Source organism: Hypomesus transpacificus, chromosome 26 (genome assembly GCF_021917145.1).
Source record: "Hypomesus transpacificus isolate Combined female chromosome 26, fHypTra1, whole genome shotgun sequence".
In the NCBI taxonomy this organism is placed as follows: Eukaryota; Metazoa; Chordata; class Actinopteri; order Osmeriformes; family Osmeridae; genus Hypomesus; species Hypomesus transpacificus.
The window spans coordinates 116,534-138,551 of NC_061085.1; the positions used below are offsets into that span (position 1 = coordinate 116,534).

Genomic DNA, 22,018 nt, shown 5'->3' on the forward strand with positions numbered 1-22,018 from the left:
AGTGGGGCAAGTACATTCTCTTCCACTTGCCCTACAAATCCACTTGTCCCGGACAATCATGTCATTTTAGTTCAGATAAGTAGACTAGTAGGCTACTACCGGTAATCGTACCTAGATCTAGATATCATGTTAGGTATGGGCTGGCTATGGGCTAAATTGCCAGTCCCACCTGTAAAATCCCTCCAAGATCATCCCAAATTAAATATTTTCCCCGACGTTGTAAAAAACTTTTCAAGTATCATCGTATTGTGCTCCACACAGTCTTTTTCTAGAGCAGCCTGTATTTCTCCCGAGGTTACCTGTGGGTTTTTCTTTGTATCCTAAACAATTTGTCTGGCTGTTGTGGCTGAAATCTTTCTGGGTCCACCTGTCCTTTGGTATAATTTATTATTTTATTTTTCAATTCTTAAGTGAACAGTACGCATTTTCAAGACTTGTGATATCTTTTTATATCCTTTTCCATCTGTATAAAGTTCAATTACCTTGTTATGCAGGTCTTTTTACAGTTATTTTCTGATCCCCATGGCTCAGTAAGTAGCCTGCTCAGTGCATCCATGTGACAGCTAACAAAATCATTGACTATTTATACACATACATTCATTCCAATTTAAAAAGGCACTGGTGTTTAGGCACTGGAAATTAAACATTAAATTAAACATTAATTACCATTTAAACCTGTATATGTCACCTATTGTCATATTTTCCAAATCAATGTCAACATTTCACAATTACTGCCAGAGTATGCAACTTTTTATTTTCAAGGACTACAGTCTTTAAAATGTAAATGATTTTGAAATTCAGAAGTTACACAAGGGTGAACTACGAAATATAAATTAATCAGTATATTTGAAAGACTCTGTCACCGGGTTCTGATTATTTAAGAGCACTTTTAATGATGTACTAAGTCCACAGGACTCCGTAATGGAATCTGTAGACATTGAAATATATATTGGCATATATTGGCATATTTGAAGTAATACAGAAGTCAGGTTTGTAGAATTGTTTACAGACATTGTGGTCTTAAGACATTTACATGTGTGATAAAATAGTTCAGTATTAAAAACCTACCAATATGAAAAAATCTTTCCCAGTTCTTTCCCTGTGATTCAACATGAGTTACTGGATGCAAGATGCATCCCCCCTCTTCTGGGAGGCATCCATATAGAGTACACACACAACACAAACACACACATACACACTTGCAGTAGTATGAACAAAATGTACACACAGGACTACTATGCAAAATATACAGTATAAACCAAAGTTTCACCAAGCAATGGCATTACACAGCAATGAGAGATGGCCTTTTAAGATGAAGAGGAGATATTCCCAGAAGATACAATGGTCTCTCTTGACAAGTGTTCTGGCTCATCTTTATTGGGGTGTGACGAGTTATCCGACTTGCTCCTGCTGAACTCAGCACTCATGATGGGTCTGGTGAACTTTTCAGCAGGCTGTATGCAGACACTGCAGCACATGAGCATCTTAAGGAAGGCACAACGCATCTCATTGCTAGTGAGTGTGTAGATCAGCGGGTTCATGGCTGAGTTGAGCACGGCCAGAGCCAGGAACCACTCAGCCTTATAAAGGATAGAGCACATGCGGATTTCACAGGCCACATCAAACAGCAGAAGGATGAAGAGAGGTGCCCAGCAGGCAATGAAGCAACTCAGGACAATGATGACAGTCTTTAGGAGGGCCATGGACTTCTCAGAACTTTTGTTACTGGTACCTCCACCACCACGACCGTTAGAGACTTTACGGAAGACCAGCTTGCGACTGCGTGTACGCACCAGGGCATAGATGCGGGCATAAAGAACAACAATGGCCATTAGGATGATGCTGAAGACAGTGGTACAGAATAGGATGTAGGTCTTGTGGTAGAGTGGGAGAACTGTAGAACACTTGGACATGCTTTCAATACAGTTCCAACCCATAACTGGTAGGCCACCCAAGATGGCAGCAATCATCCACACTGTACTAATGAGCATAAAGACGCGCCAGGTATTGCCATGGTTGTGGAGCTTCATCTTAAGCATTGTGAGGTGTCGCTCTATTGCGATGGCCAGTAAACTGAAGACTGAAGCAGCCAAAGCCACAAACATGCTCCCCTCCCTGAAAAACCATTGTGTTGGGGTCAGTTTGTATGTGTTGGCTCCCGACAACAAGATGTTGGCAGTGTATACCACCCCTGCCAACAAGTCTGAAAGGGCTAAGTTTCCAATAAAGTAATACATGGGTTTGTGGAATTTCTTGGTCCTCCAAATTGTGAGCAGGACTAAAACATTTTCAAGTATTATGAAGCAACATACAATTATAAAAATCACTGAATCTGCCTTGAGCCTAGAATCCTGTTCAACTTTGCGAAACTTCCCAGTATAATTGTAGTGTCTAGCTATCAAGTCAGAATACATGGATTCAGCCATAGCCCTATTCTGTTTAAATATAATCCCAGGATCTGTAGTTTCAAATGTAGTCCACTTAGGGGTGCTGGCAGTCCAAGGCAAAACGGGAAAATGTATTCCTTTGTTCTTATTTGCTTGTCATTGCAGATCTTGAAGTCAAGTAGTAATCCTCATTGTCACAGGTTATTCTGAGAAAAAATCTGTACATCTGGAAAGTCCTGAGAAAAAGAGAAGAATTATCTAAGACCGCTTAGATACTGAGTAATTGTATTTAGGCTCATATTGTATCCTCAATTGCCCCCTAAAATCAGTGTGTCCAAAGTCCAAAACTAAAATAGGTCTTCTGACAAAACTATATATTTTTTACCTTATTTGAACACAAGAAATATTCTAGGTTTTTAAATCAAAATCAAACTGTAGGCCAACATCTATGTGTTTCACTTGGTCAACTTCCACACAATTTAAAAGGGATTGGGACAGAATGATTGTCAGAAGCAATGAGATGAGATGGCTATCAGGTACTGTATATTTTTTTATACACCTTAAATGTGTTAATAAGTTAGGTTAATATATATTTTTAGGTTAACATTTCTTTTTTTATAATGACACTTTAATAAAAAACAATTATCAAAGAATTGGAATAGGACATTGTTACCAATATAGATAGAATATAACAAATAAAACAAACTTCCTGAGATACACATAACTAATGTGAAACACATTAAGTTATTGGATACAGTATTAATGATTAGAACAACCCTGTCAATTGTATCAATTCACAATTATGTGAAATAATTAAAAATGTTGTTAACCTTGAAACATTGTTTGCCTGTGTATCTAATATTGAGTTATTGTCTTACCTTAAAGACAGATATCCATACAGCTAAAGGTAGATTATAAAGGTTTATACAAAACTTGTTTTTTTCAAAAATCCTTCCTTCGAAATGTATATTTCCCCACTCTGTGTGAATGAGTGCTGAGATGTGGTCTGTCAGTAATGTCTCCACTGGACTGAATGCAGTGAGCCTGAGAAAATGTTTTTTTTCCAAGTACAACCCACTAATTCAATAGTACTCCCCCTCCCCCAGTGCCTTTAAGTTGGTCAAAGAGTGGGCAGTTTATTTAGATCTGTAGGCTATGAGGGAAATGTCTGCCAGACACAACATGGCTTGGTTTAATACTTGATTCTGAGTATACTAACGATGGAAGTTTAAAACTGAATTTGTTACTACAGTATGGTCATTTTGATAAAAAAATCCATATAAAAAAACTGGAACACAACATGTAACGTAACTTCATTTTAATTGTTTAACAGGCATAGGCAAATATTATTTTTTCAAACATATTTGTTTTAAGAATAGTACCTCGATGATTTGAAGTCTTCTACATACACAAAGTTGGCTACATTTTTACATTTACAGATTGAAAGAAAACATTAAGAAATGGAAACAAGTTCATTAAAAACAACAAAAGCATCTCTAAAATAAGACAATTGAAAGTAGATGTAAATGTATTTGTATTTATTTCTAAACAAATACAATTATATAAACAAAAAAATTCCTCTGTTAAATATCCTTTTGTTGGGTTCATTGGGAAGGCACCAGCTGTGCACATTTACCCCCCACATTAATACAATGTGAAGGAGTATCCTACCCCCCACCCCTTAGCCATTACCCCTGCCCCATTTATTCTGGCCATTATCACATGTGCTTCCCTGTCTCTTTAGGTCTGCTGCTTGGCCTGGCTCTGTCTCGCTCAGACTTAGGGGTTGGGCCCAAACAGGACACATGGCAGTGCCTTCTGATGTATGCTTGAGAGAGACAAAGACCAAGACAGAGAGAGTCTCTGTCAGTGTGTGAGTTTATGTATGTATGAGTACATTTGTCCTAATAGGCAAGTCTACAGTTATGACAGAGTGGACATTAATGTGACATGAATGAACACATGGAAACTGTTATAAATGTTGAAACAACAATATATCCAGTACAACATGCTCTAAAAAGTATATTTCAAAAGTACCATGACCAGTATTGCACAGAAGCAGCGTAAGGTGCCTTCAGGTCAAGTCATTAGTCAAGGTAGATTCACTTCTTTTTGAAGAAGTGAATCCTCAGACCTTGTTGGAAGGAAGGCAGTGACTGAGAGTTACGTAGTGTCATGAGGAGATCATTCCATCTCTGGAATTTAAGGAAGGAGAAGCACAACAGGGTGCGTGAGTGGGAACCCATCCACAGATTATCTATGATATTATTATGTATGCTTATGTATACCCTTAAATGGTCACATGACATGAAAACTTCACTTTAGGAGGTTATTTAACATTAATATGAGTTCCCCTAGCCTGCCTTTGGTCCCCCAGTGGCTAGAATTTTCGATAGGTGTAAACCAAGCCCTGGGTGTTCTTCTCCGCCTTTGAGCAAATTAAGGCTCAATTGCTCTGTTTGAAAATCTCCTCCTTGAGACGTCGTAAGGAGCAAGGTTACCTCCCCTCTCTCTGCTTTGCCCGCCCAGATCATCTGGCCCGCCCATGAAAAACTGAGCTACCACCGTGCAAGGGCGAGTGCAATATCAGTTTTTCCTGGAGAGACATCATGGCGAGCAAACAAACGAAGCGTAAGAGTTGCTCAGTGCTTGGATGCACAAATGCAAACAAAAGTATTTTTTTAGTTCCTTCATCCGAGCCTCTGCATAACCAGTATCTAAAAAAAAATTCGCTGGAAATGCGCCGACACAACCTCTCAAAGTTTTGCATGTCTGCGCCAAACATTTCAGCCACCACTGTTTCCTTAACTTGAGCCAATACAAAGTTGGCCTTGCTGACCGTCTGAAATTAAATTCTGGATCAGTACTCCTTTGTCCAGCTACAAACCTCGGACAAGTAAGTCAACTAACGCTATATCATTTTGTTGCTTACTATATGGTTACCTAGCTTGCTACCCTTAGAATCTGTCTGTAACATTAGCTCTGCCGCTAACAGCTGAGGTACTGTCGCTAATGCAAAGGTAGATGGCATCAAGTATGTGTGTGAATACACATTCTCTAACGCAGTGTTGTACGCTTCGTTGTTATGTGGATAACGTTCTGCTGTTGGTGTTATGGCGTGCGCGATATCCACCTTTACCCACATTGAAATGACTGAGTGTGCAGCTCTGCAAACCAGGGTTATCAGATGAGAATGGGCAAATTCGAGGCATCTTACCGCAACGGGTCTACGAACCATACATCCACTGTAAACATTAGCGCACGGTGCCGCCTCTCTCCTTCTCATTAGCATTTAAAGCTACAGACACAGAAACAGTGCATTCTGAGGAAAGCTCATGGTGGGACTACTCGTAGTGGCTATAATTCTGCACCAAGGCTGAATTTCGGGAAAGAGACTTCAGAAACAGTATTAGGGGACCACTAAAGCCTATATAAAAGCATCCAAAAACAGCAGTTCATGTGACCTTTAAAATAGTATTGCCAAATTATATAATGTGTCTATTATATGAAATTTAAAGGACAGAGGTTTTGAATGTGTGGACTGCTAGTTTTATTGAGCATATTGATGTATATCACAACAGTGGAAGACATTAACAATTTGAAAGAACTTGAATATTCCTGACTGGCATTAACATACATTGTTTTGGCCAGCACATAGTTATTTTATTGCATAGTGCAATAGAGTCTGTGTGCATGGATGCATACATGAGAGAGAGAAAGAATGTGAGACGAAAATGACTCAAGCGGAAAAGGAAAAGTAACAAAGGAAACCCTTCCTTCTTTAACAGGTCTCTTTGTTTAACTCTATGACAGGCAGTAGAACATTTGTTGTACTTTGACAAGTAGCCAAACCGAAATGTCAAAAGTTATGTAAATAAACTATATGAGATACATGAAATCTCCGACATACATGGCACATCAAAAGTAAAGGACTTGTATTTCCATCAAATCTTACCAAATGTTTATACAAGCCAGGCAAATATTTACCATGTTTTGCATCTCAAAGAGCTATGGAGGATGACAATATGACTATAGTATAGTATAGTAAACAGTTCAGATTGCACATTGCTAAAACTACGATGACAATGTTTTATCTGGCTTTTATCTGTCTTTTCCCTTGTATCATGGTTTGGTAACCTGTCCCTGGAAAACAAAAATGATCTGAACCGAATTGTCAATCGGGCTAGTAAGCTTATAGGTGAATTGCAAATCAATCAGTTTTTTATTTAACACAGCTGCAGCAAAAGGAAAGCTCTATTTTTGAAGACTGTTTCCTTCATAGCAAGTAACTATTGCACTACTTTACCTTGCATGACAATTTTTTGAGGGAGTGTGTGTGTGTGTGTGTGTGTATGTACAAGCACTTTGTCACGACCTTCTTGGAGGTCCCTATATTTAAATTTTAAAGTATACTATAATGTTACTCTGTTTTAAACTACATTTGTGTTTTGATGTTTTATGAATTTGTATTGATGTGTTGTCTTGACTGGATATCTGAATTTCCTAACGGCACAACAAATGTACCCTCGGTATTAATATAGAGACCTTGAACCTTATAAATGAATACTGAAAGAATGCAACAGAACCTCTAGATGAGATGAACTCAGGTGCAGGACTTCTATGTAAAAAAACAAAACAAAACAAAAAAACACTTCATGATGTAATAGTTGTAATAAAAAAGTAATAAAGTAGATGTGAGAGGGAAACAAAATCAAAACTCTGGTGAATGGGATCTTTGGGGCCGTGCTGGAAGTGCGAGTGTCACACATACAGTATATACAATTAGGTCCATAAATATTTGGACAGTGACACACTTTTCATAATTTTGTCTCTGTACGCCACCACAATGGATTTGAAATTAAAGAACCAAGATGCAATTAAAGTACATACTTTCATCTTTAATTCAAGCTAATTGGACAAAAACTAATTCAAGTTCAAGTCTTTTATTTGTCAGGTACACAGAACAACACAAGGTTAGACTGGGCACTGAAATTCTTAAGACAACGCAAGAACCTGGCATAACACAACATATAAGTACACGGAACACAATTTACATCAATGCTGAGCTTAAATAAGTGAAACTTCCTAAATATACAGATAGCAATAAATATCGACTATACTAACCCTAATACTAAAACTTCCTAAATTACAGATAACAATAGATAGTACACTATACTAACCCTAAATGCACAAAAAACCTGTTTCAACCCTATAACCTATTCTAACCTAAGTGGAGTACAGTACAATAGTGCAAATTTGCAGATCAGTGACTAAGTCAATGACCATACAGGAGCCTGGTGGCGAGGTACAGTGAGGTACAGTAGTGCAAGTTACTGATAGAGCAACCAGTAGCTGAAAGTGACAGTGTATAAGTGACTAGTGTGCAGAAAAACAATGTCCATATCAGTGTCCATTCAGAAGCCTGATGGCCCTTGGGTAGAAAATGTTGTCCAGTCTGCGTGTGCGCGACCGGATGCTGCGGTAATGCCTGCCAGAAGGCAATGGCGTAAAGAGACTGAAGGATGGGTGGGAACAGTCTCTTATACCCCTTTTCCACCATTTTGGGTGCCGGTTCGGAGCCGTTGCCTAATTGCGAACCAGTTCTTCCTCTTTCGACAGACTGGGAACCGGAAAAGTGGTTCGTACGTGGTTCGTACGTGGTTCGCAACGAGCACCACTTCGGAGCTTGTCTAGTTTACGAACCAACAAAGAACCGCTTGGGGCGGGGTTACCGTGACCAACAAAACGCTTTGGCCGCCATTGCAAAGTTTTTACAATTCATATTTCAGCTAAACGGTACTTGTAAATCAGAATCTGAATGAAAATGTATCGAGAAGTGGGCAGTGTAGTTGCTGAAAATGTGCTTATTTTATTGATGAAACTGCTAATTTGTAAATTTGCTCCGACTTTTATTATTCTCGATTGTAATGTAAACATTCGGGATGCGCAATGTGGCTGCAGAAAACCGGGAAAGGATAGAATTTTTAATGGCAAAAGGACCACACGGATAATACAAATAGTTAAATTTAAAAATACCAAAAAGGTTGAGGAGGACAGCCTTTAAAAGAGAAAGCGATTACCCATTGATCTGTCGCATCAGAATTTTAATTTGGGTCATGAAAGTCTTGAAATTTGAGTGAGAATGTTGCCCGGTACAGACCACATAGTCGAGTGGCATCCATGTCTTCGTCATGTCACTAAATTCATAATTTAACAGGTCATAATTTTACAGTTTGACAGTCAATTTTACATTTTAAAAGTCGAGAAGGACAGCTTTCAAGACATATGGGAATTCTGCTTTTAGCCAGCTGGTCCGATTGTTTTTCTGATTTGTTCAAACTGGCCATGAGTGAGACTGCGTCCCCGTTACACTGTTTTGACGTTAGCCTCAGTCAGACTCGCTCACTGGCAGAGTGCACAATGTTGTGATTCACTCAATTTTACACCAGAAACGTCAGGGAGGACTGCCTAATGTAGATACGAGCCTGATGAAGATAGCCAGCATCTCGGATTTCTTTAACCAAGCCTGTTAAATTCGTCATTTGCCTGAGAAAGGGACCTCCGTTAGCCAGGCTAGTTTTGGCCGATCACTTGGTCAGGCTATTTAAGGATATCGGGGTCAAGTGAAATTTGTGCATAGACAAGTGAAACGTAAATGTATTTGTCCAAAGTCTAAGTTTAAAAAGTTCATATCAAGCCCTGCAATCCAGTGGCCAGAGATATATGATGACCTGATCGACACTACAAGTGTAATAGACCGGGGAGAAGTTCGTCTTTTACAACCGACATGCGCAGTTGAGACTGTTTGACAGTTGTGTGACGTAGGGTGATAATTGGTCTATAAAAATGGCGAGTTGAACAAACACGTCGGATGCGCCGTGTTTGGATGCCGATGTAGGTTCGCAAAACCATGAGCAACAACAGCAACGAAACGTCCGCCATTGTTGATGTTGTGTTTGGCGCTACCGCGCTAGTGTTGCTGGGAAATATGAGACGTATACAGTGACGTAACGACGTGGCTCTGTGGTGGCTCTCGCCCGTGGAAAAGCAAACCGGTTCTTAGTAAGCTCCGTTCTTGAACCAGCTCCGAACTGGCTCTAGCACCAGCTCCGAACTAGCTCCCGGTTCACTTTGGTGGAAAGGGGGTATTAGAATCCTGCTGGCTTTCCTTAGGCAACGTGTGTGGTAGGTGTCCTGTAGGGCTGGGAGCTTCCTGCCGATGATGAACTCAGCAGAACGGACCACACTTTGTAGGGCCTTGCGGTCCCAGTCTGTGCAGCTCCCATACCACACTATAATACAACCAGTCAGAATGCTCTCTATAGTGCATCTGTAAAAGTTAGTGAGGATGACTGAGTCTATACCAAACTTCTTCAGTCTCCTCAGGAAAAAGAGGCGCTTACGGGCCGCTTTGACCACCTTGTCGGTGTGAACAGACCAGGTGAGGGCATTGCTGATGTTCACCCCGAGGAACTTGAAGCAGCTGACCTTCTCCACTTCCGATCCATTGATGAGTAGGGGTGCATGCTCCTCCTCCTGCCGCCTCCTGTAGTCCACAATCATCTCCTTGGTCTAATTAACATAATCATCATAAACATTTTAATTTGTAATACTTTGTTGAAAATCCTTTGCAGGTAATGACGCTTGAAGTCTGGAACCCATCGACATCACCAAACACTGGGTTTACTCCTTTGTGATGCTTTGCCAGGCCTTTACTGCAGCTGTCTTCAGTTGTTTATTTGTGGGTCTTTCTGCCTTAAGTTTTGTCCTCAGCAAGTGAATGCATGCTCGATCAGGTTGAGATCAGGTGATTGATTTGGCCATTACAGAATATTCCACTTGTGTGCCTTTTTAAAACTTTTGGGTTGGCAGTATGTTTTGGGTGTAATTGTCCATCTGTAAAGTGAAGTGCCATCCAATCAACTTTGCTGAATCTGTGCTGACAATATATACACTTTAGAATTCATCCGGCTGCTTCTGTCTCAGCATCAATAAAACCTTGTGTCCCAGTGCCATTGGAAGCCATGTACTGTATGCCCATGCCATCACACTGCCAACCACTGTGTTTTATAGATGATGTGGTATACTTCAGATCTTGAGCTGTCCCAAGCCCTCTCCATATTTTTTTCTTCCTATCATTCTGGTACAGGAGTCTAATCTGGCCTTTCTAGTCTTGAGATTCATGATTGGTTTGTACCTTGTAGTGAACCCTCAGTATTTGCTCTCGTGAAGTGTTCTCTTTATGGTAGACTTGGATAATGATATCCCTACCTCCTGGGGAATTTTCTTCACTTGGCTGGATGCTGTGAAGGGGATTTTCTTCACAATGGAAAAGATCCTGCAATCATCCACCACTGTTGTCTTCTTGGACGTCCAGCACTTTTTGTGTTGCCAACACACCTGATTCAAAAGAATTGTTCATTATCCAGCTCTGCAGAAACCTGTTAACGACTATTCATTTGAATCAGGTGCATTATCTCCCAGCACTCCTATCCCAGGACCTCAAGTGGGAACTGCTCCCTTACTGAGAAAGCACAACAGAGGATGTACTTCCTTACGGCAGCTGAAGAAATTCAACCTGCCAAAGACAATGATGGTGCACTTCTACACAGCCATCATTGGGCCTCATTCTCGAACGCAGTTAAGAAGAATTTAAGAAGGAATTTCTTCTGAATTGGATTTAGAAAAACATTTGGCCATCATGAAAGTTTTCTCATCTGGGATATGTTCTGAACTTCAGAAGCCTTTCCGAACTCGAAATAGCAGTCGTAAATCGGCCCGAGTTGTCTCAAATGCGATTCCTTAAAAAACCACAAGGGGAATCGCATTTAAGAAAACTCTGTGTTAGAAATGTTTTTATGAATTTGTGAGAAATCGTTGGTGATTGCGTTCATATCAACTCTACAGACATCCTCGGATTAAAATAATTATAATAATTGACCTTGCTTAGTGTGCACACTGTTAGATCCAGTGGAGAACAATTCCACTGCTCATCTTACTGGTATGTGACAAATAAAACCTTTAACTTGCACTTGGACTTGAACATCATATAAATTCAACCAGGCCATCCAATTATCACTGATCACTCGACCTATTTAAAGGGACGAGTGTGCACCCTAGGCATACAATATGGCACAATTGCTTTTCGCTTGACATAACGTGCGTTCCTGTTGCTTTCCTAATTGTGTCGATTCTGACTGCACAGGTCACTGCTGTTGCGTGCCCTTATAAGGAACTGTCGGGCGTGTATGTATGCAAATTCAGGAGCACGCGGACGCGTTTCAACTTAAGAAAAGTCTTTGGAGAGCACAGCTCAGAAAACCTCTGCTGCGTAGGATCACATTTTGAAGCATTTATGAATTTGGCAGATGTCTTTTTCTTATGTTGTTTTTCCGAAGCCCGTAAGAAACATTTCAGAAGAAACTTCAGAAAATGTTCGAGAATGAGGCCCATTGAGTCCATCCTCACCTCCTTCATCACCATCTGGTAAGCTGCTGCCACTGCCAAGGACGAGACCAGACTGAACGTGATTATCCGCGCTGTTAAGAAGTTGATCGGCTGCAATCTGCCAACCCTCAAGGACCTGCACACTTTGAGGACCCTGAGGCGAGCGAGGAAGATTGTGGCTGTTACGTCCCCAGTGCTCCAATGTGGTTCTGTGTCCGTATGTCTGTTTGTTTGTGGTTTGTGTGGGTTTTTTTTCCCTTAGGCTTGTCATCTTGGGTACGATGGCTTCTGAAACCAGTTGCAGTGGCTGATTGGTGGAATCCCCTGATCAGGACTCTGCTCCCCCCCCCCCCCCCCCCCCCCCCTCCTCATGGCTGCAGCTGTGATGCACTTTATTTGAACGTCAGTGGTTGACTAGCTAGGAAGCTTGGCTGACTGCTATCTGGTTTGGTCTGTGTGCTGCTTTGTGAAACTTGTGTATCTGTATCATTCATTCACTGTTGTTATAATTTGTGTTAATACCTTCCTGTTTTTGGATCAAGGCACGTACGTACGTACGTAACAGTGGCCGACTCCTCCCAACCTGGTTACATTCTGTTCCACCCACTCCCCTCCGGCAGAAGGCTGCAGTCCATCAGGACCAAAACCTCATGCCATGAGAACAGCTTCTTTTTATCCGCTGCTGGCCTCTTCAACAAGGCCAAGGACTCAAACTGACATTAACACTTCTATCTATTTAAGTCCATTCATCACCTATTTGCACATCGCACAAGCCACCATGTCATATTGCACTATGTTGCCCTATTTTTAGGGCTCCTCCGGTAGGAGGACCCTATTGTTCTTAGTGGTATTATTATTGTTATAATGCTGGTTCCATGAGAGTCAATGGCATGGAATGTAAAAAGTTGTGAAATTTGGTATGTTGAGTCAGGTGGCTGAGCGTTAGGGAATCGGGCTAGTAATCTGAAGGTTGCCAGTTCGATTCCCGGCCATGCCAATGACGTTGTGTCCTTGGGCAAGGCACTTCACCCTACTTGCCTCGGGGGGAATGTACCTCTTCTTACTGTAAGTCGCTCTGGATAAGAGCATCTGCTAAATGTTGAAACTGCAGAGCATTAGTAACTACCATACCAAACATGGGCCAAGTGAGACAATAGGTGACACTAGAGGCCACGCCCCAATTTTTCAATTTCTTCAAAGTGATGCCATTGGCAAGCCAAAGGTCCCAAATTTCTGATATTTCGTATCTTATTTCTCATGAGCAACAAAAAAGCCTCAAAAACCATATTGGATTTTTCTGTACAATAAAAATGTGTCCAAAACTAAAAAATGATTCTCCTCATGAACCGTTGTTAGGTAAATCGTCTATTAAAGAATGGCACAGAGTCGTCGGATTCAAGGAAAGTTCAATTATTTAATTCTTGCCAGCAAGGAGAAAAAAGTAAAGTAGGAGGAGCTAACAGTGTTCCTTTATTTAGCTCTTGTGCACGTGTGTATTTTTGACATCAACCCTGGTTGTAACTCAATAGCAGAATCTCCGGTCCTGGGGCCTGTACTACGAATCAAGATCAACATGTTCTGGATCACTTTTAGTTACCCAGCTACGCGAAGCGTAACAATCGTTATCATGATAAGTGGTATCACAACGGCGGTTATCAACTAACTCAACCCAGATCTTTCCAATCTAGACGTGCGCGTTCACATAAAGGGGTGGTGTTTGCACCGTAGGTCCAATCGCAAATATGGACAAAACAAGAGCCGCATATTTCACGCAGGAGGAGCCGATAATAATCTTCCAAACTTTGTCTACTCCTCCTGCATGAAATATTGTAATATAAACATTACAGGAATACAGACATATAATACAGACAAAAATCAACAAAGTCGCTGCTGGCAGAAAATAGCAGACGCTGTAAATGCGTGAGCTACATGACTTATTGATATCTTGTGCCCCAGGCACAAAATGTGACCATAATTACACGTGTGCATTCCACAACGTAAAACGTTTGCTTTTGTATGATTTAAGTTGCAACCCTGGCAGTGGCAAACGATCGTGGGAGCAAATAAAAAATAAATATAAAACCAAAATTCAAAACGTTAAGGAGCAGTAGGCAATACTTGCACATATTTTAAGGCCAACAAGTACAAGGCTGAATTCCCTGAGTCAGTCCCTTTTGTAGGATATTGGTATAGCTACAAAGAGCCTATAGAACAATTAAATTGCTTGCATCCAACAGGAAGAACATTTTGGGGGCCCTCCTCCACAGGACTTCACTCCTGCTGAGGAGCTGGCCCTCTCCAGCTATCAGGGTCGCCATGATGGATCATGATGGAAGGAGTGGAAGGGGGCATTTCTTCAGACCCTGGTGGCAGCAGCTCGGAAACCCAAGCATATGTATGTTTCAAGTAATCTATGTGACCATGTTCATTCAACAATTATTTATGAATATTGTAGGAGTGAAATGTATTACTGTTCTCGGCAGTGACAGGAAATACAGTGGTGTTGCTGCCACCACCCACTGTTGTCCCACTGTGCCATACAGAGGTAACAGCGAAACTAATAGTCATACGCCAGTATGCATGCCATATGTGGTTGCTGAATATTGATCAAATATGCCATTTACTTTCTCAAGTGGAGGTCCTAGATGATCAGGAAACTGTGTCTGCCTGCTCAGAGAGCATTTTGGGGGTACACTTCTGAGTTTTATTTACCACTTGCAACACAGATGGTGAGAGTGTGTGAACATGTGGCTGTGATTGAAGTGTCTGTAATGGTGGTCTGAACATGAGACACGAGTCCTTACAGTGCTCATTTCAAATATGACTCAATTGATTAAATTGCCATGGTGTTAAACTCAGCAGGAAGAGGAACTTCTTCCTCCCCCTGAGCCTAGGTCCAGGGTCGGACTGGGACCCAAAAACAGCCTGGGACTTTGAAACACAGACCGCCCCCCCCCCCCCCTCCACTTTCTCCCTCTCTTTCTTTTTGGCATACTGTTTCTGCATCTGCTGTTTAATGGTCAACAATAATCCGTTAACTATATTCAATAATAAAAATCAATTCAACAAACTAATTGCCATATAATAACCCAGTTTTAACAGGGTCTGACTCTATTTTGTACAGTTGCATTGCTGCACCTGTCTCTCCACTGGACCCTGTCACCACAGAAGCCTCCATCTCTTTCCCTGTTTCACCTGTGGCTACACAGAACAGAAAAATCAAGACAATTGAATTTGAGCCTCATAGCACATTTATTATTTAAAGCCAAAAAACATGTTGTGCACATTTAGATGAGTGCCCTTTTTTCTTGGCCATTTATTTTACTTAATTTAAAATATATAGCCTACATATTGGCTAACAGTAATACCAAATGTATACGTTTTTTTAGAAGAAAAAAAACAATATGGTTTGGATTGATATTTGAAGGTTCTAAATGTCGAAAATACAGATGCTTACAGCTGCTTGCACCTGGCGCCTCTGGTACAGCCGCATCTTCGGGCTGCAAACTCTCTCCTCCGTCTTTTGACGGCCTTAACATTTATTCTATACTTCTACATTGTGCAGCATTTGCGTACAGTGCCCGTTGTTTTGTATCTCTACCTTTTTCAGGGCCAACCTTTTCTCATTTTCTTTTCCATTTCTTTGCTAAAGAAACAACGATGTTAGCTAAAATAGCTCCAACGAATTGGCTGTACCCGGAAAACGATAGATTTTTGACCAATCGTGATCTGTAAACTGGATGGACAAGTGCACCGTTCAAGTTTACACGGGGGCAATGCCCACCCCCATCCTTTGGATTTTGGATCGCTCCAGGTAAACCGATGCTTGGTATTCAGGACGTCTTCAGAGTGAGCGTAAACTAGTCGGCACATTTTCTTTTCTTGAATAGTACCGTGGCCATAGCGGCCGTTTGTGTGACCGGCCGTTTGAGAAATCTCCCGATTCTCCCGATGGCCAGTCCGACCCTGCTAGGGTCTCCACTTCAAGGCCAAGACAAAGACACGAGGTATAAGCAATGAACCTTGAAAAACAGTAGTCAAATGGACACCTACAACTTTCTCCAAGTGTGCCTTGCAAAAGGACAATGTTCTTTATTTGTTTAAGGTTGGAGCAGACAATGTGAGGGCCTTGTATAAAAGAACCCTGGAGCTCGATATAGAGTATAAGAGGCTTAAAATATAGGCTGTGTCTACTACCGCGCACTTGTGCACTTCGAGCACTGACTTTCAGTGCTTAATTACATTTTTGGAGATATGAAGTTGCCTTCACATATGGTAACATTTTATAGTGGCTTCCTCATGTGTGGAAGAGATCTTGTGTCTTGGTCAATGTGGCACTTATTTACGGACACATTAAATATGTGCAACAGGTGTACAGTTTTACTAATATAAGTAAATGTTAGGGGAGTACAACGGCACTTAGGAATGATTGGCTGGACCTGATAGTTTCCTCCAGGATCACAATGACTTATTGAGAGACCTGTTGCTCTTGTTGGTTTGTTGTAACGAAGTTAAGTCTTGTACTCGCTGTGAAATATATTATTGTTTCTTGTTTTTTCCACAGGTACACTCTTGCACTTTCAATGTTCTTGCTGTTTAATTCTTGTTTAACTACATGCTCTTATTGTTCTTCTTGGGACTTATTTGGTTTCACAATGTATGCCTTATGTTTGGCTACCCACAATCTTTGGGGCTATCTCGTTGTTATGATCAGTGACCTATGCACTTTTGTCAAACTCTGTCTTGGAAGTCGCTTTGGATAAAAGCATCTGCTAAATGCATATGTAATAATTGCCCGCGGGACAGAACCGAGCCCCCTTCCAGCCCAACCCAGCTAACAAGGGACGTCCTGGGGACGTTCCGTGACGTTCCTATTTGGTCCCCTATAGGTTACACCGTGACGTTATCCTTAGGACGTTATTAAAGTTCCTAAAAGGTCACAATTTAGTCAGTTATAGACATTTATTTTTTAACTTTCAGGGGACGTCCCAGGAACGTCCCTGGTTGGTTAGGATATGACATTATGTTTAAAACTTTCGGGGGGTTCCAGAACGTCATTCGTTGGTCATAACGTAACCATCTAAATTTCGACTGGATTTTTTCGTTTGTGTGTCATTCTGTGATGTGACTTGCTTGAGCTATAGCCTACTGTCACCCTGGAAACTGTACAGTATTAAATCAATTGTTTATGTATGGTACCAATAACTTGCAATTGAGCAAAATAATTTGGGGATGTACCATCACTGAAACAAAACATCTAAACAGCTGGATCCAGCCTATCCAAGCACCAGATGCGTCTCTAGAAATGTTCCATACTGGCCATCTCTCGCGGACGACACCGCTCGTGACGTGAACCCTGTTGTTGAGTAAAGAAGTCGTTGAGAGACAGCAAAACCTTTTGATCCCGCATCCTTCATTTATAGCTATAATACCGTTTTATAATCAATTCCTGTAAATATATCTTCAACTTCAGTTTTAGTTTTGATAGTTTAGTTCTTTGTTATTGTGTTTTGTGTCGTGTACTGTGTTGTGTGTGAGTAATTTAGCGCACTCCTGTGAAGGTCGGACACCTGAAGGACAGAATTTTAGGTAAATATGTTTTAATACAAACTTTAGCTCTACTATCTATGTATTTGTATGTTTATCCAACGTGAAATAGCCATATCGAAAAATTCATGTATATTAATTTCTAGCCAATTTGAGTTGGCACTGGTTTTCTAAGTCGGCTAAATTTAGACGTCGTACAGTATCGTCTTAACCCCTTCAGACCTAAATTGTGTTCCAAGGTTGTGAAAAATATAATAATGTATTTTTCCCATCCTTGATGCAACCAGAAATGAGACTCAATAAAAAATAAATTGTCCATTTGAATGGACATTGGGTCCAAACAGTTGTAAAATACCAACAGTCATATGACCAGTCATATGACATGTTTTTAGTCTTAAATTTGTCACATTGACATCACATGGAACATGAACAGTTAAAATAATTGTTTTTGTAAGGTCCAAACAGTATATATAACATATATAACATCATAGTTTTTTTTAACGTTTTTTTTACCAAAAAACGATTGAGAATCTCAAGATTCTGTCACTTTAACCTCATTTTCTGTGTGCATCTTTGAAGCAGTTTGTCTGTGACACAAAGCAGAAGTGCACCTTGCACTTGTCACAGTAGACATACGTTTTTCCGGAACAGTCTGGCAATTTGCACCTGTATGCTGTATTTCTTCACCACGTCTGGACCCTTGATCTTCGCAAACCGCCCCTCTTTCTGCTCCCACCTCTCAACTTCATCTTCATCTCCTACACCAACAAAGTTGGAGGCCAGCACAACAGAGCGGTTTTCAAACCACTTCACTAGAATCACATGGTTCTGGCTTCCTTTTGATGTACTGAAGCACAGAAAGTTTCCCCCTGAAAGGCACAATCTGCTCATCAATAGAGAGATCTTCCTCCAATGGCAGCTGTAGACAGCATTTCCTTATGGAGTCATATAGTGGTCTGACCTTGTAGAACACATCAGTGTTGTCAGAAGGCCTCTCATTGTTGTTCAACACATGCAGGTTGGGGCGAAGCTGGAAAAATCTGTCACGAGACAGGGTATCCCGGAGAAGGCCGATATTAATACTGGAAGACCAGTACATTCGCACTCTTGGCAAACCCAGCACCCCCATTGCCATACGTAGACCGACGAGGGCTTCAATCTCAGATACTGATGCATGTTTATACCCCTTGACTGCATTTTGTTCTGCATAGATGTTAGTCATGGTTGTCATCAGCTGGAACACCTCACTGGGAACATAATTCTTGAAGTAGTCATAAGGTGTTAGTGTTTAGGGGGTTCAGGAGCAGGAGCAGGACTTTCCCATGTTGTGTTTACGGGGGTAAAGGGGGTGTGACGCCACTCAATATCACTCTTCTTAGTGAGGTTTCTCTCTGCCTCCTCTGGCTCATAATCCTCTCTGTCTTCCTCATCCTGACCTTCCACTGCCTCAACCTCAACTTCTTCCCCTACCAATGGTACCTCTGCCTCATCCCTGCTTCCCCTGAAATCATTCACAAAACACTGTCTGTCTGTATCTGTCTATATAGGCTTTTTGGTAACACTTTAGTTTAGGGCCCTTGCATAACAACTTCATAACACATTCATAAGCCATACATAAGATGTTAGTAAGCAATATATGAGCATTTATGGAGAGCTTATGTCAACCATCGCATATTGACATAGGGTGTGCTATGTCACCATACTTTTCCTGAGTATGTAAGGCCAGATACGACCTTCTGAAGGCCATCAAAGCAGCGAAAAGGGCTTACAGGACCAAGGTGGAGTCCAGCTACCATGGCTCTGACCCCAGGCGCATGTGGAGTGGACTTAAAGCCATTACTGACTACAAAGGGAGAGGCTACAATGAGACCCAGTCCTCTGTCCTACTGCCAGACGAGCTGAACTTCTACGTTCACTTTGAGAGGGACAGTGACCCCCTGCAGTAGAGCTACCTGAAGGCCAAGCCAGTGGTGTGCCTACACTAACTGTAGCCGAAGTGAGGCTGTGCTTTAAGAAGATCAACCCTCGCAAGGCACCTGGCCCAGATAGCATATCAGGTAGGGCCCTCAGGGGCTGCGCTGACCAGCTGGCAGGGGTCTTCAGTGACATCTTCAACCTCTCCCTTAACCTGTCTGTACTCCCCACCTGCTTCAAGAAGACCACCATTATCCCTGTGCCCAAGAACACCAAGGTCACATGTCTGAACGACTATCGCCCGATAGCACTGACCTCTGTCATCATGAAGTGCTTCGAGCGGCTAGTCAAATCATTCATCTGCTCCTCGCTGCCCCCCACACTGGATCCTATGCAGTTTGCATACTGGTCAAACAGGTCTACAGACGATGCCATCGCTCTGACTATGCACACCGCTCTCTCCCACCTGGACAAGGGAAATACATATGTGAGGATGCTATTCATTGACTACAGCTCTGCATTCAACGCCATCATCCCCTCCAGACTGATCTCCAAGCGTGTGGACCTGGGACTAAGCACCTTCCTCTGCAAGTGGATCTTCCACTTCCTGACGGGAAGGCCACAGGTGGTGAGAATCAGTGACCGCACCTCATCCGTACTGATCACCAGCACAGGCACCCCCCAGGGCTGTGTGCTCAGCCCTCTCCTGTTCTCCTTGTTCACTCACGACTGTGTGGCAACGCACAGCTCCAACCTCCTTGTTAAGTTTGCTGACGACACAACCATCGTGGGCCTCATCTCTGACAGTGACGAGTCAGCCTACAGAGAGGAGGTTGACACCCTGACATCATGGTGTCAGGACAATAACCTCTCTCTTAACATCAGCAAGACCAAGGAGATGATTGTGGACTATAGGAGGCGGCAGGAGGAGGAGCATGCACCCCTACTCATCAATGGATCGGAAGTGGAGAAGGTCAGCTGCTTCAAGTTCCTCGGGGTGAACATCAGCAATGACCTCACCTGGTCTGTCCACACGGACAAGGTGGTCAAAGCGGCCCGTAAGCGCCTTTTCTTCCTGAGGAGACTGAAGAAGTTTGGTATGGACTCAGTCATCCTCACTAACTTTTACAGATGCACTATCGAGAGCATTCTGACTGGTTGTATTACAGTGTGGTATGGGAGCTGCACAGACAGGGACCGCAAGGCCTTACGAAGTGTGGTCCATTCTGCTGAGTTCATCATTGGCAGGAAGCTCCCAGCCCTACAGGACACCTACCACACACGTTGCCTAAGGAAAGCCGTCAGTCTAAGAGACTGTTCCCACCCATCCTTCAGTCTCTTTACCCCGTTACCTTCTGGCAGGCGTTACCACAGCATCCGGTCGCGCACACGCAGACTGGACAACAGTTTCTACCCAAGGGCCATCAGGCTTCTGAATGGACACTGATATGGACATTGATTACTGCACACTAGTCACTTATACTCTGTCACTTTCAGCTACTGGTTGCACCATCAGTAACATTGCACTACTGTACCTCGCCACCAGGCTCCTGTATGGTCATTGACTTAGTCACTGATCTGCAAATTTGCACTATTGTACTGTACTCCACTTAGGTTAGAATAGATTATGGGGTTGAAACAGGTTTAATGTGCATTTAGGGTTAGTATAGTGTACTATTTATTGTTATCTGTAATTTAGGAAGTTTTAGTATTAGGGTTAGTATAGTCGATTATTGATTGCTATCTGTATATTTAGGAAGTTTCACTTATTTAAGCTCAGCATTGATGTAAATTATGTTCCGTGTACTTATGTTATGTTATGCCAGGTACTTGCGTTGTCTTGTCTTAAGAATTTCAGTGCCCAGTCTAACCTTGTGTTGTTCTGTGTACCTACCAAATAAAAGACTTGAACTTGTATATGGAGCGTGATAAAAAAGGTGACCTTGAAATTGTGGCGACGCAAGGAAAAATTTGGGTGCACCTAAATTTGGCGCTGGTACACCTAAATAAAAAAGTAAGGCTCACCAGTTCAACCAAGGGAAAAAGTTAGTCTGGAGCCCTGTATCTGTGGAGCCTTCAAAATAAAAGTCCTGGGCGCTGTGTGTGTAGCTCACTTATGTGTGCGTGACCAATGTGTTTGCATGTGTGCTTGACCTTGGTTACAAAGGGTAATTTTGGAGTCTGCAAAAGGCCCTTTTAGAAAACGCCTGGATGTACTCTTATAAAAACATGTGTCAAATATGAATATATTGTGGTATTATGTTTGACTTTTGAATTAAGTTGGGTAAGGCTTCAAGCTGTGGTCCAATTTTGTCTTCCAGCTAATACCTACCATCTCTAGGCCTCTTCAGGCCTCTGTTTTCAAAAAGAAATCTAGGCGGAGAAAGAAACTTTCAATTTCCTTGTGTTCAAGCTTCTATTACTTAACACGAGTAGGACTTACAGGGGTCCTGACAACGGGGGAAATAACTTCCGAATGTCACCTTTCAAAAGAGACCCTTTACGTTTACATTTATGCATTTAGCAGACGCTTTTATCCAAAGCGACTTCCAAGAGAGAGCTTTACAAAAGAGCATAGGTCACTGATCATAACAACGAGGTAGTCCCAAACATTGCAAGGAGCCAAAACATACAGCAAGCATACATTGTAAACTAAACAAGTGCCAAAAGGGAAGACCCATAAGAGCATGCTGTTATACAAGTTTACAAATTAAAACAACATG

At 41.8% G+C, this 22,018-nt stretch overlaps 1 protein-coding gene across 1 annotated transcript; it reads right to left on the reverse strand.

Moving 5' to 3' along the window:
- Nucleotides 1–1,293: 1,293 nt before the first annotated feature.
- Nucleotides 1,294–3,386, reverse strand: s1pr1 (sphingosine-1-phosphate receptor 1). Its single transcript, XM_047049808.1, has 2 exons — nt 3,266–3,386; nt 1,294–2,623 (listed from the first exon to the last, which is right to left on the reverse strand). Exon 2 carries the CDS (start codon nt 2,424–2,426, stop codon nt 1,308–1,310), a length of 1,119 nt encoding a protein of 372 aa, XP_046905764.1. The 5' UTR covers nt 2,427–2,623; nt 3,266–3,386; the 3' UTR covers nt 1,294–1,307.
- Between the last annotated feature and the right edge of the window lie 18,632 nt (nt 3,387–22,018).